Raw genomic sequence first — 12,647 nt, 5'->3', positions numbered from 1 at the left:
TTATATTTTATACATATTTTTGTTTTGTATTAAGCTCTAGCATGTTCAAAGTTGGGAGGGTTTTTTCTCCCTATTTTTTATAATGTTGCCAAATTGAATAAATGTTAATGGAGATCGCAAAAGCCGTCCACCACTCCCATCCCAATTTAGGTCCCTACCCCTGAGTGTTCTGATAAACCTTTTTAAATATCAACAAGAACAGTCACAATTGAAAAGCAACATTCCTTCAATATTCAGTCGTCTATTTACATGGCGAAGAAGCATTGGTTGGCAATTTTTTCTCACAAAACTAGTATAAGTAAGGAAGCCATGGACAATTTATAATGCATTCAGCTTGCTAAAGCTGAAAAAAACTGAGAGGTGATGTGATCATTTGAAATATATTTATAAATCTTCAGTGTAACTCTTTCACCATATGAGAAATGAGCTGACACCTGCACAAATAATAATGAATTCCAGTGAACTACAATACAAATGATTAAGCTGCATCTTCTCCCAACCATAGGTAAAAAGAACAGTCAAAAGCACTAAGCAAGCATTTGCTGGGTTTTGTAATTTGTTGAAATTTTAATTTTTCTCTGGGGGTGATTTTATGTAAAGAAACATGGGCAGCACTTTTGATTTGATTAAAAATATCTTGGCAGTGCCTGTGACAATGAATAGCTTTCTACAGCCTTCTCATTAGTAGATGTAGCTAGAGCAATGTGATCTAGTGCAGTGGTTCTCAATGGAGTGCTCTTAGATTAGTGTGAGTCTGCAAAAGACCCCAGGTAGTCAGCAAAATGATTTGCAAACAACCTTCAGCAAACCAGATGTGCACATAAGCAAGCAAAAAAAAAAAAAAAAGTTGGAAGAAAAGTAATAAGTACTGAAAGAACACTCCATGTTTAATTTGTAATGTATTGGTAAATGGAAATCACAATAGCAAGACCACACTTTAAAAAGTACAGGTTGACCTTCACCATGTAAGAACAAAGAAAACCCCCAGTGGTTTAGCAAGTTATGTGCTGGAAAAGAACATTGGAACTTCTGTATTTTCGAGTTGACGCTGGCACTGATGATAAAGTCTGGAGCAAGTCACTAACTGCACCTATTCTTCAAAACCTTTTGCTTCCTTACCAGACTCCTAAGGTTGTTGTGAATGGGAATATCCTGTAAGGACTAAGTATTGCATAGGTTTATTGAGCCATATGAGGTCACTGACTTCAGTAATGTCCTCACCAATGAAAAAAGAGTGGTCCTGCTTACCAGCTAATGATGTCAACAGTAGCACTGTCTTCGCCAGAGTCAATTTAAGTTCCTTTCTTCTTAATAGTGATTATGCACACATGCCTTTGTTCTTATTGACCGTGTTAAAGCCATTGGTTCCTATCAGTTTAACTACTCAGAAGGATTTTTGAATTGGATTCCTTTCTGAGATACTCTGCACTCACGTCCTGTGAGAACTTCCTCACTTCAGTGTTGTTTTAACTCTTAATACTCAGATCTCCAGCTCCATACCAAGAACTAGTATTTGTTTTGCAATACCCACTTTAGAAACTCAGTAGCAGATACATGTGTTTACCAGAAGTAGTAGTATGTCTGAGTTCCCAGATATTTACAATCTACCTAGTGTAGACTGGTGCTTGTAAGAAAGACACTGGTATCTGTAACCTAAACTTGCCTGAACGTCTCTCTTCTTCCAGGTAGTAAGTCAAATGCAGTCATAGTCAGAATATAGGAATATGCTGACTAATTTTTCTATGATCTAATAGGAATATTAACTGTTACCAAGTAAACTAATTAATGATCGTTCATGGTAGTAATTATCTTCTAACGTGATAGTCCCATTCAGATGGGACCATGGTCATGTCAAATCAAAATTAAAATGGAATTAAAGTTTCCCTTTACCTGACTTAAGACAATGTGGCTCTTCATTTCTTTCTTTGCAGTCTCATTGGTGATGGGTATTCCTACTGTGAAAAGGGAAAAACAAAGTTACCTGATGACCACACTGCATTCCCTGTTCTATGAACTTTCTGAAGAGCAAAAGAATGACTGTGTAATAATCATCTTTATAGCAGAGGTAAGTTTGTGTGGAAAGGTACAGTATACTAATAGAAATACAACATGGAAATTCATGTCTTAGTATAATAGCGTAGGAGATGCTGCAAAATACCAGGCCTTTGGGAGAGGTTTCTTCAGTTCTGGAGGAGACACCACTTAGTGTCTTTGTCTTCGTATGTGGAGAAAACTCTGCAGCTCAGATGGCTTAAGGGGGGGAAAAAGTCATATTACATGTATAAACACAGTTGTTGCAGTCAGATTTTGATATAAAATCATATGAACTTACTATCTCTGAAAGTTGTGCTTTACTGAAAGAATGAAAAGTAAGTCCTTCACAGAAAAGTTCCACAGAACCTGAAAAAAGTAAACTTATTCTGTCTAACAAAAATACGGATTGTTAATCTGCTGTTTTGACATCATATATCTTGCAAAGTACCTTGACGTATTGGAGACTCTCTTGTGAAAAAGAAAATTGCTTTAAATCATTCAGAAATATGAATATTCCACGTTTGGAAAAGTAAACATTTCTCAAGGTAGAATATTAGGGGTAAATTAAATTTTCCTCATTCCAAAATGTCTTGAGCACACTGGAAAAAGCTACAGAAGAGAATTAGCTGTTGATACTTACTTGCAGGTGAAAGACTGTGCAATTATTCAAAACTCATGTTTATTCTTCATATTTCCTTGTGCTTCCATAAACAACATTAAATTTCACCAATGAATTGAATGTATTCTTAATGAACATATTCTTAGAGAAAATATGAAGATATTTATTAGGAGTTAAATCTTGCTTTTTTAGTTGAATCACTGCTTAAAACAGCTTTTGCAACTCTAATACTATCAAATGGAACATAGTTCACTTTATTAAATTGGGTCATGACTTTCACACTTCTGTTTGGATAACATGATAATTAGGTCTGATTTTACTAACTCTGCTTCCTCCTAAGTATAATTTTCAGGAGCTGAACTTACGTTATCAGTGTTTATTTCCTGGTGAAGAGTCCTGGCACTGTGAGCTTTGCCTAGCTGCCATTTGGATAAACCTTCTATTACAGTCCTTTAGAGAGTTCTTTGAATCTCTGGGGGTTAACTTCTGAAATCGTACAGTTTCCCACTGTGGACAGTTCTAAAGTGCACTTTTAACAAACAGTAGCCTAAGTTTTGTTAGCAGTCCAATTCAGCCAATTCAGGATTAAAATGCTGCTTTAAGAATCGGTCTCTGCCCTTTCTATCATCCTCAAAGTCACATTCATGCAGCTTTCATTTTTCAGCCATGCAGTAAAATTAGAACAGGTTGAGTGTGCTGTTATGAGAAGTGATAAGAACATGTAGTTATGGGAAAAGTGCAGGCATGTTCACTGGTCATGATGGCACACCTTTCTTTTTCCCACAAAGCTTTAGAAGATCACGGTAATTGTTTACATCGTGAGTTAAGTTAGAGTAATTTATTTGCTGGAAGTGATTAACAAAGTTGCTGCTATTTTTTCTTGTCACAGTTCTTTACGTGTCACATCACTTTTATTTATTTATTTATATATATTACATTACAATTTTATTGTATAGTTGGTAATGATTACTTGTGTATTAAAAAATAAATAAATAAATCTTAACTTCCAAGACAGGTATTATATTGCTTTGGAAATCACATCCATTAAACTCACAACTGCTTAATGTAGTTAACAGAAGCGTTTTCCACACTAAAACCATGAAATTTATGAAACAGCAGCAATGAATAAGTATGTCCTCAAAATTTCCAGACAAGGAGTCCTACGTTTGTTACCTTAGGAAGAAACTCTCTGTAAACATTTTAGGTATTGTTAGCTTTAGAAAATTTTGCTTAGGTGACTTTTCTCAACAGTCACAGGCCTCTTTTGTGACTTTTTGGATGATTAACCCAAAACAGTTCATTTTAGTTACAATTATATAACTGTGCTTTTCTGGCATAAGTGAAAACTGTAGAACAGTTTATGCAGAAAATGGCTTGGCCACCTGCAGAAGTAATGAAAAAGGAAAATGTCATACTGTCCTGTAATAGAAATGCTACTGTAACATATTGCTCTTGCCTGGAATGAAATGAATTAGAATATAAAAATGAAGTATTTGCATGTAAACATTTCCTACAAAATGTTGCTTAATGCTTAATACAGATACGGGTGACTTGAAATGAAAACTGGCTTCTTTTCTTTAGGTCAATGAAGAATATGTTAACAGTGTTGCAGAAAGTGTTAAAAGCAGGTAAGTCGTATACAGTGTAACTTTCAACAGCTAATAAACACATTTTGAGCTTTTACAGAAAGAATTAGAGTAATTTCAGCAGTAAATTACAACTCCACCATACTGAAATGGAACTGCTAAGAAATGAGGCAGAGGTGCTCTCTTAGTATGGGTGAACACAAGGATTCAGAACTCAACTATATTTACCAGTTTATTTTCCTTTTTCTTTTCGTATATATGCTTTAGCTAATCAGATGAGGTTTCATCTTAAGCATCTGATAAATATTTACTTGAACCTAAATCTTTACTCTGTGAAATTAGTGATGCAAGGTAAAGCACGTGGGGCTACATGCATGTATTAGGTCTCCCCTGACTTCACAGCCCTACAATGTATTCTGATGTTTATCATGTTTTCTGTGTGGTTTTTTTCCTTGTCTGCCTCTTTTTCATGAAGACAGCAGACTTTGGGCAGTAATCAGATTATATTATGATGTGAAACACTATTAAACGATGGGTAACATGAGATGGATATTCTTTGCCATGCAAAATTAATGTCAGAGTTATCAAATGAAGGTTTGGATCCCAATGCAGTTTTGCGTGCTCTTACCGTTCTTTCACATAGATATTTACAACATGATGTGCATGTGAAAACCCTTAAAGTACCTTGAGAAGAACACTTCTAAATTAAAGTGCTGAGGTAAAAGAATACGTTTGTTGGTAGATTCATTTGGTCTTATGACAGCTGCTTTCTAAGAAATGGTATAGTGTATGTAGCTAAGAGTCACAAAACAGATAAGGCTAAGGCCCTGAAGCGCAATTGAGTGATGGAAAGCAAGATGATATCTGCATTGTGTTACAGCACTCGTGTTGCTAGTTTCTGTGGTGCACAAGCTTCTTTGTGAGTTAGTTACTCTGACAGAGCCCCAAGTTGGCCAGCATTTGAAGTTAAACAGCCTTTTCCCCTCTGTCCTTTAAAATGACTGCAACAGAGCTCTCAATCTATCAATGCCTTCGTAGAATACTAACAAGAAAACAAACAGTTGAACAAGCTCCCCAGAGAGGTTGCCCTTTTCCTTCACTTTTGGGGCTTTGCTTCTCCTGCTCAACCTGGGTTTCCCAGACTGTATTGACCATGTAGTTTTCTCCCCAAGCTGAGCCTACTGGCTAAGTAGTATCATTAGCTTCCTCCCTCCGGAGGATTTAGCTCAGCTAGGAGTACTGCAATTTGGACAAGATCAAGATGCAGTCCTCCTCAGTACTGTTTAGGACCACAAGATAAAATACGTACAGCAACTTCAGCACTTGCATCATTTTTATGCTGTCCTTATGGTTATTAAAAATGTTTTTGCAAAGTAGATGCTTTGTCAGTGTTATATGGTAAGATTGAGATTGCTTTTCATAAACATGCTTGTACTGTGATGCACTTATTTTTTTAATGTTAGCCTTTTAAAATTAATTACAGAAAATGGGGAACTCAGTTCTGAGAACTCCTTATTTCAGTGATCCTATAACAATTAAAAACTAAAGAGTATTTGGTTTTTAGCATATTACAGAGGAAAGGTATACTTGATTTCCAGGTCTGGCTCCCTAAATTACATGTTTTTTTCAATTACTTATAAAATAGAAAATGTACCATTTGGAGCTGAGACCCAGACTCCCTATACCAATCCCCCTCATTCCAAGACAGCATCATTTTGGCTGGAAGGTAGAATTAGAGCAAGAGGAAGGAATATGGTGGCTCTCACACAGTTGTGTATAATTCTAGGTAGTGGATTTGCTTTCATGAATTACTGCTGTATTTTGGCAGGGTTTCTTATTCACTTCTCTAGTGTTTCTGTGACTTGTATGAGTTACTGTCTTGCCTGTTCTGATGCTTGTCAAAGATCTCTTCTTGGTTCCAAATGTCCCTAATTGGCAATACTTGTGAAAACGTTCTTTTCTAGTAGCAAATTCTACTTCTGGAGGAGCAGACCTAATTTTGGGGAGCTGCTGTCTGTGGTTGCAGTCAAACATCTTTTTGAGGAATAGGGTCTCACTAAACTTTTCTTCACAGTTTCCCCAAAGAAATCCAGTCTGGAGTCCTAGAGATTGTTTCTCCTCCTGCTTCTTATTATCCAGATCTTTCCAATCTGAGGAAAACATTAGGAGATTCAGAGGACAGAGTAAGGTAAGATAGCTGCATAAAACCTAAGAACTCTTTTCTAAGAGTATAAAAATGGAAAATTCTGTGGAAGTCAACATTGTTTGAGGTGATAATGGTTTTTGCATTTCAGAGCTAATGGACTTCAAGTGTACTCTTACTTTCTTATTTATAACTATTATGCAAGGAGTTCTTGAGAAAAGATATGCTGCACATCAGCTTCAAGTTGTCTCTGGGCATCTCACAGGTTTTAAACCAGATGGATAATGCGTAGAGGTGATAGACTAGATCACAGAATCACAGAATCATCTAGGTTGGAAGAGACCTCCAAGATCATCTAGTTCAGCCTCTGACCTACCACTAACAAGTCCTCCACTAAACCATATCACTAAGGGCTACATCTAAACGTCTTTTAAAGACCTCCAGGGATGGTGACTCAACCACTTCCCTGGGCAGCCTGTTCCAATGCCTAACATGATCTGGTGAGAAAGGAAAAATAGGAAAATGTTTTATCTAACAGATAAGGGAGAAGATTTGAGAACACACAAAGGAAGCCCTATTTGCCTCCTTAACTAACTAGTCAACTAATGTGGGTTTAATGACCTAACTTGTGGTGATTATGGACATGTCATAGTGCTGTAAATGGTATATCCTAACTTGTGGTGATTTCATTCAAATTCACAAAGACAGAGGTTATACCTTAACAAAATTGATTATTGGAGGAAAATAAATTTATTTGGAGGAAAATAAATTTATTGGAGAAAAAAAACATTTTGACCAACAATAACTGTAATTTATCAGGGAAAAAAAAGTGTCTGGGAGCTACACAAACAGTGCCATCAAGAGAGCTGAAGTACTTAGAGCTTAGGTTGAGTGAAATCAGAAAGTGTATTTATGCATGTATAATTTATAGATCAACCTTGTATCTTCCAGAGCATAAACATGCATACGTACTGTATACTTAAGGTATGATTTGATTTGAATCAGATACTATGAATACAATCTTACGTTAATTGTTTTATATACTGATAAATAACTCTCTAGCTCAAGTCTTAGCATTGAGTATTAAAGGTCACCTTCATCCTTTGGTAAAATGAGATATTGTACTTCATAGAGAAAAATCTATGCTTACATTTAAATGAGAAAATGAAGTCTATCAACTAGTTTCTGTGCTGTTGATCGGTAAAAGCATTTGGTTTTAATGTTGTGAATCACCTTTAAATAATCATTGTGTTTTGGTCTCTACTGTTCGTAATGTAATGAGTAGACCCTTTTAATAATTTGACATGAATATACTTGTTAAACATTTCGTTTCAGGCTGAGTTGATACAGATTGGAACGTCTTGCTTAGTTAACATTAACTTTTATGGGAAAGTCAAATTATTTACTAATGTTTACACTGATTATGGAGGAAATTTTACATCAAAAATACCTCTTGAGTACCTCTTGATTTCTTCTCTTAACAAGGAGTTAGAATACTCAACTTTATGATTTTACTGTTCTAATGCTTTTATTATACAAATAACTCTTGGAATCCACCCAAGAAGATTTTCAGAATTTGCCGCTTGTATTTAGGTGGAGAACGAAACAGAATTTGGATTATAGCTTTTTAATGCTATATGCCCAACCTAAGGGAACATTTTATTTACAGGTATGTTCACATTATCATTAAGTTGCTGCAATACATCTGTACTGATTATTAGCTTTGGCAGTTTTAATTTGCTCCTAAGGCCTCAATTAAAAAAAAAAAAATCTGTGTATTTTGCCTGTGCTCTTTACAAGCATCCATACTATTTCTGTGTTTATATATATATCTTGCACCTAGGTACTATTTAAATAAATCTATCTGTGTTCCTTCCTAACATTTGTGATACCAAAGGTAACTGAAGCATTAAACCCCTATTTCTTTAGGTTAAGTGAGTCAGAGGTCAGCGTGTTTTCACTTGGTGCATAAAGACAGAATAGTGATGGTAGGTCCATGTTATAGCCCAGATCATCATGAAGCAAAATGCCATAAAGGACTTTTCCAGATAGGGAAATGTACCAGTATAGTGACACTGGAGTCAAGGTTATACTGCAGATTGGTACAGATCCTAAATTCTCCAGATGATTTAAGATTTTAAGAAGATCCCCAAGCATTCAGGGTTAGGTTTAGCCATCGTTCTAGATTAGTGCTAATTTGCATTCCATAATGATGAAGTTTTAGAACACTATCGTGACTTGGGCAGCTTTGTAGAGCCCATGTGATAAAAGAAACAGGAACAGTGGCAATTCTGGGAGGTGAGTTTTCAACTCATTTTCAAGAAAATCAGGTAAAGAAATATCTAGTTTAGTTTTAGTATAATTTAAACCAGAAGGGACCTGGTGCAGAAATCTGACAATGTTGTTTTTTCTCCTGAACGGAGATGAAATTTGAATCAGAATATGGAATTTTTCTTTCATCAGAATTTTCAAAAATTGTCATGATTGTTTAATAATAGAACAGATCCGTACCATTTCTCATAGCTCATGAATGTCAACAGTTTTTAAAAAGCTCAAAACAGCATTTTGCTTAGTTCTTAAATTTTTCCTGAGTCTTCTGCAGCTCAGACAGTCCTCAGGCTCTGTATCACATAAGTACCTCACAAGATTCCCAGAAGCAGAAGAGGAAACCGCAAGAGCAGGCATCTCGTACAATTCTTTTTAGAATTTAGCACAAACATATTTGGGCTGGGCTACTCGAGAGACTATGGTCCACTTTCAAATTAGGTACATGCACTAAGAAGACAGAGAGACAAAAAGCAAAGAGAGATGTTGTCTACTAAACACTTGAGAGTTACTAGAAGATGAGGTATTTTCCTGGGATTTTGGTATATTTAAGAACCCTACCCAAGTTTAGTAAGTGCACATAGAGTATTAAGGCCTGGGCAACATGGTGAAGACAAATGTTAAGCGTGATGGCAGACATGTATTATCTCTTTCTATTACCGATGTAGAATTATAAAGCTTCCAAGCATTCATATTTGCCTGGAAATGACTCCTGTATTCTCAAATTCTTTTAAAAATAAAAAAAAAAAGTGTGTTTTCTTACCTGGGACATCATATAAGGACTGAAGTATGTCATTTGGAGTAAAGCCTGGATTGTAATGGTCTGGTGATAGTTATTGCTGCATTCAGAATTTTCTTAGAAACTATGCTTTCCTCTGATCCTTACCTAGTAAATCCTCTTCTTCATGTGTGTCCATTCTGCAACTGCTTCTCTAGCACAGATTCTGACCTGCCCAGAAAATTCTCTGTAGAGTACAGCTAAAAAGATGGAGTACATGCTGCCATAAAGTTAGTTATGATATTCTCCCCATTTGGAAGCTGTGTACTAGTCGAAAACAAATAATCTAAAGATCCCTTTCCTCAGCCTGGTAATAAGATTCACTTCAGTAATTAAAGGGAAAAACTTGAGCAATGATAGATGTAATTTAATGTTTTGTCAGGAATAGTATCATTTGAGTGAGTGATACTCAAACTTACGTAGTCAGTCTTGATGTCTACAGAGCAGTTGATATCATGAGCCAGGCAAGATCTTAGATGAATAAACATGTAAACACCCCATGCTAGGATAGTGCTGAATCAGGATTTTAAAAAGTAGCTTTGTGGAGTGCATTGAAGCTAATGGGGTTACAGTATGGATGAACCTTACCTACTGATCGAACAAGAACTTTGAAAGAACGTTGTTTTTTTTTCCATGTGCAAGTTGGGGGAGCTGCATTGTGTATTTATATACAACATACATTTTTATATATACCGGTAATACATATAACCAATAGCAATTATCTCTTCACCTTTATTGTAATTTTTTTTCTCTCTCTCTAATGGTTTTAAGGCCTGAGCAAAAGCTCAATTAAGTCATTAGGACTCTTTTTATTGAATTTTTTTTCCAGTAGACTGTAAGTTAAGCCTTCTATTTAGTAGAATTCTAGAAGGAATAACTTTCACGAAAGTGCATTTTTATCTGAAAATTTCTTTATATACAGCAAAAAATAAAAAGGATTTTAATGGAATGAACTAGTAGAGGTTTGTTGTCTGTGGAAAATGAGAGAATAAGAATTTTCAGTTTAATAGCCCTCACAGATTTGTCAAACACTAATGCAAAACAGAAAAATACACTAGTATAGTTTAGAAAGGAAGATGTATTCGTGTCTGATGCCTGCACTTCCATTGTATGCTACCGCTTTTTGGTCACTTCTTCATTCTGCCTTCTCTTAGGCAGATAGTACACACACAAAAAAAAAAAAAAAGGGGGAAAGACATTAGTTGCCTGTCTTTTAGGAAACTGACACGGCTTGCTATTGTGTATGTATCTTTTTTTCATGACAAAGCACTGATGAGTAAAGGGAAATTAGCTGTGGCCACATGTTCTGCTGGTCTTTAGAAGGCAATTGGGCTAATGGACTAGACAGTTCTTATCATAAATTTCCTGAGCAAGCTGTGTACAGTCACTGCATAACTTCCTTTAGCAGATAAGAGCATATAAAGAACAAGTGGCTGTAAGCTGAAACCAGAAAAAATCCAAGTGGGTACAGTGTATCGAATGTTAATGGTAGCTGCACACAGTGCAACTTGCTGAAAAATACCCGATACTGAAATCCCCAAGTGATGGCAAATGTTCTTCAAGAAGATATGCTTTAGTTGAATGCAAATCATGAGGCTCAACACAGGGTTCATTAAATTACTTTTCATGGCCTTGTTGCAGTTGTCTGCTCCAGAAGAGATCATTTCAGACTTCTCCCTAGTTAGAACTACGTACAGTTCAGAGCCACATTCACAGCCATCAGAACCTCTGTTTTTCATCCTTAGAACCTGTGTATGCTTTCTTCTAGTGTTTTTTTGTACAGTAGTCTCACTAGATATTTAAGATACTGCGCGCTCTGTTTTTCCTCCTTTTTTGGGTGTCCCCTCAACTTCTTTGAGGGTTCTCCGAAAATCTCTTTGATTCTTTGCCTTCTCCCTTTACATGTAGCCCCTGGATAATCCTCCTAGCTCATTTAATTCTACGCAAGACTTCTTGTAAGGTGTTGGGTTGTTTTCTTTGTTTTTGTTTGTTTGTTTTGCTGTTCTCTTTTGCTTAACTGTCTTCTCAACTCAAACCTCAGATCTCAGTCTGTTAATAACAGTTCATCTTGATATCAGTTCATCTCTGTTATTTGATATCTTACCATCAGCATAAGATGACAGGATCAAAACAAATCTCTTAATCATGTCTTTGAATTTTGTTCTACTTCCTCCTCGTTTCAGTGTTGACATTTCTCCCCCACCAGCCTTACACTTACATGCTTGTAACGGCCAAATTCGGCTAAAAGTTGTAGGCCTGCTCCCTCAAACTGCTCTTGCTGACACTGCACTGAATCTGTTGAGGGTATAAAACTTGCAGAAAGCCATGCACTTTTTCCCCATAGCATTTGTTTTCTACCTATTTAGCTCTCTAAACTAGATCCCAATGCCATAAGACAAGCACCAGGGCCAATAAAGTACAGCAGTTAGATCAAATTAACTGTATTGTTTCGCTGCACTCCAACAACATTTTCAGAAGGCTTAGACTCCTCTTCCTGTGTTTTTCACCTCCATGACAAATTCAAACCCTGTATTACTTGCTCCTTAGTTATTTCTGGAATCCGTTTATTTTGTGTGATTGACTTTAAACTCCTTGTTTGGAATTGTTATCCACAGCTTTAGTAACTGGCATAGCTTCTGGCTTTTCATATCTCCCATTCTTCTCTGAAAACTGTGCAAAAACGCTGCCAAGTCCTTTCTCATTTCCTTGATGGATATCACTCTCCTTCTCTGACTGTCCTTTAGTTGGCTTTAGTGTCATGTTCGGTTTCAGCCTTTACAACATGTTGAGCTCGATGTATTTCTCTTCTTCAGTGTTTCACAGCGTTTCTTCTTTCACGACTAGTATTCCCTGAAATGTCTTGCTTTCTGCTAGCCCCTCTCAGTAATCATCCTCAGTTCTTCTCCTCTGTCACCTTTTAGGTACAACAGAGTCTGCCCAGGCTAATCTGCAGAGCCTCTGACCATCTGCTTTAGGCGTCTTTATTTCCAAAGAATTAGCTCCTGCTGCTTATCAGTGCTTATACAACTTCAGTACAAACTGTCTATTGTCTTCCTTAACCTCTGTCTTTTTGCTTAGTTTTCTTTTACACAGTAGCCCTATAAGGTAGGGAGAAAAAATGAGAAGTAGTCATGGTGTTGCAGTCAATCCTGTAAATAAATA

The 12,647-nt window shown here is 36.4% G+C and overlaps 1 protein-coding gene and 1 long non-coding RNA gene across 12 annotated transcripts in view; one reads left to right on the top strand and one right to left on the bottom strand.

Moving 5' to 3' along the window:
* LOC106046682 (uncharacterized) overlaps nt 1-12,647 on the bottom strand; it is a 33,078-nt gene that overhangs the window by 5,829 nt on the left and 14,602 nt on the right. For 4 of the 6 annotated variants that reach the window (XR_010831466.1, XR_010831465.1, XR_007167517.2 and 1 more), the window contains exon 4: nt 1,891-1,955. This is a non-coding gene — a long non-coding RNA (uncharacterized lncRNA). Of the gene's footprint in view, nt 1-1,890; nt 1,956-9,593; nt 9,657-10,857; nt 12,584-12,647 lie in introns of those variants that run through there. The other 2 variants (XR_010831467.1, XR_010831464.1) reach the window with 2 other exon arrangements.
* MGAT4D (MGAT4 family member D) overlaps nt 1-12,647 on the top strand; it is a 57,905-nt gene that overhangs the window by 34,850 nt on the left and 10,408 nt on the right. For all 6 annotated transcript variants that reach the window (XM_066996686.1, XM_013197819.3, XM_066996687.1 and 3 more), the window contains 4 exons: nt 1,932-2,065; nt 4,235-4,281; nt 6,314-6,427; nt 7,976-8,051. In XM_066996686.1, the coding sequence (XP_066852787.1) occupies nt 1,932-2,065; nt 4,235-4,281; nt 6,314-6,427; nt 7,976-8,051 (371 nt within the window). The remainder of the gene's footprint in view (nt 1-1,931; nt 2,066-4,234; nt 4,282-6,313; nt 6,428-7,975; nt 8,052-12,647) is intronic.

This window comes from Anser cygnoides, chromosome 4 (assembly GCF_040182565.1).
Source record: "Anser cygnoides isolate HZ-2024a breed goose chromosome 4, Taihu_goose_T2T_genome, whole genome shotgun sequence".
NCBI lineage: Eukaryota > Metazoa > Chordata > Aves > Anseriformes > Anatidae > Anser > Anser cygnoides.
This window is presented reverse-complemented; position numbering and strand designations above follow the sequence as displayed.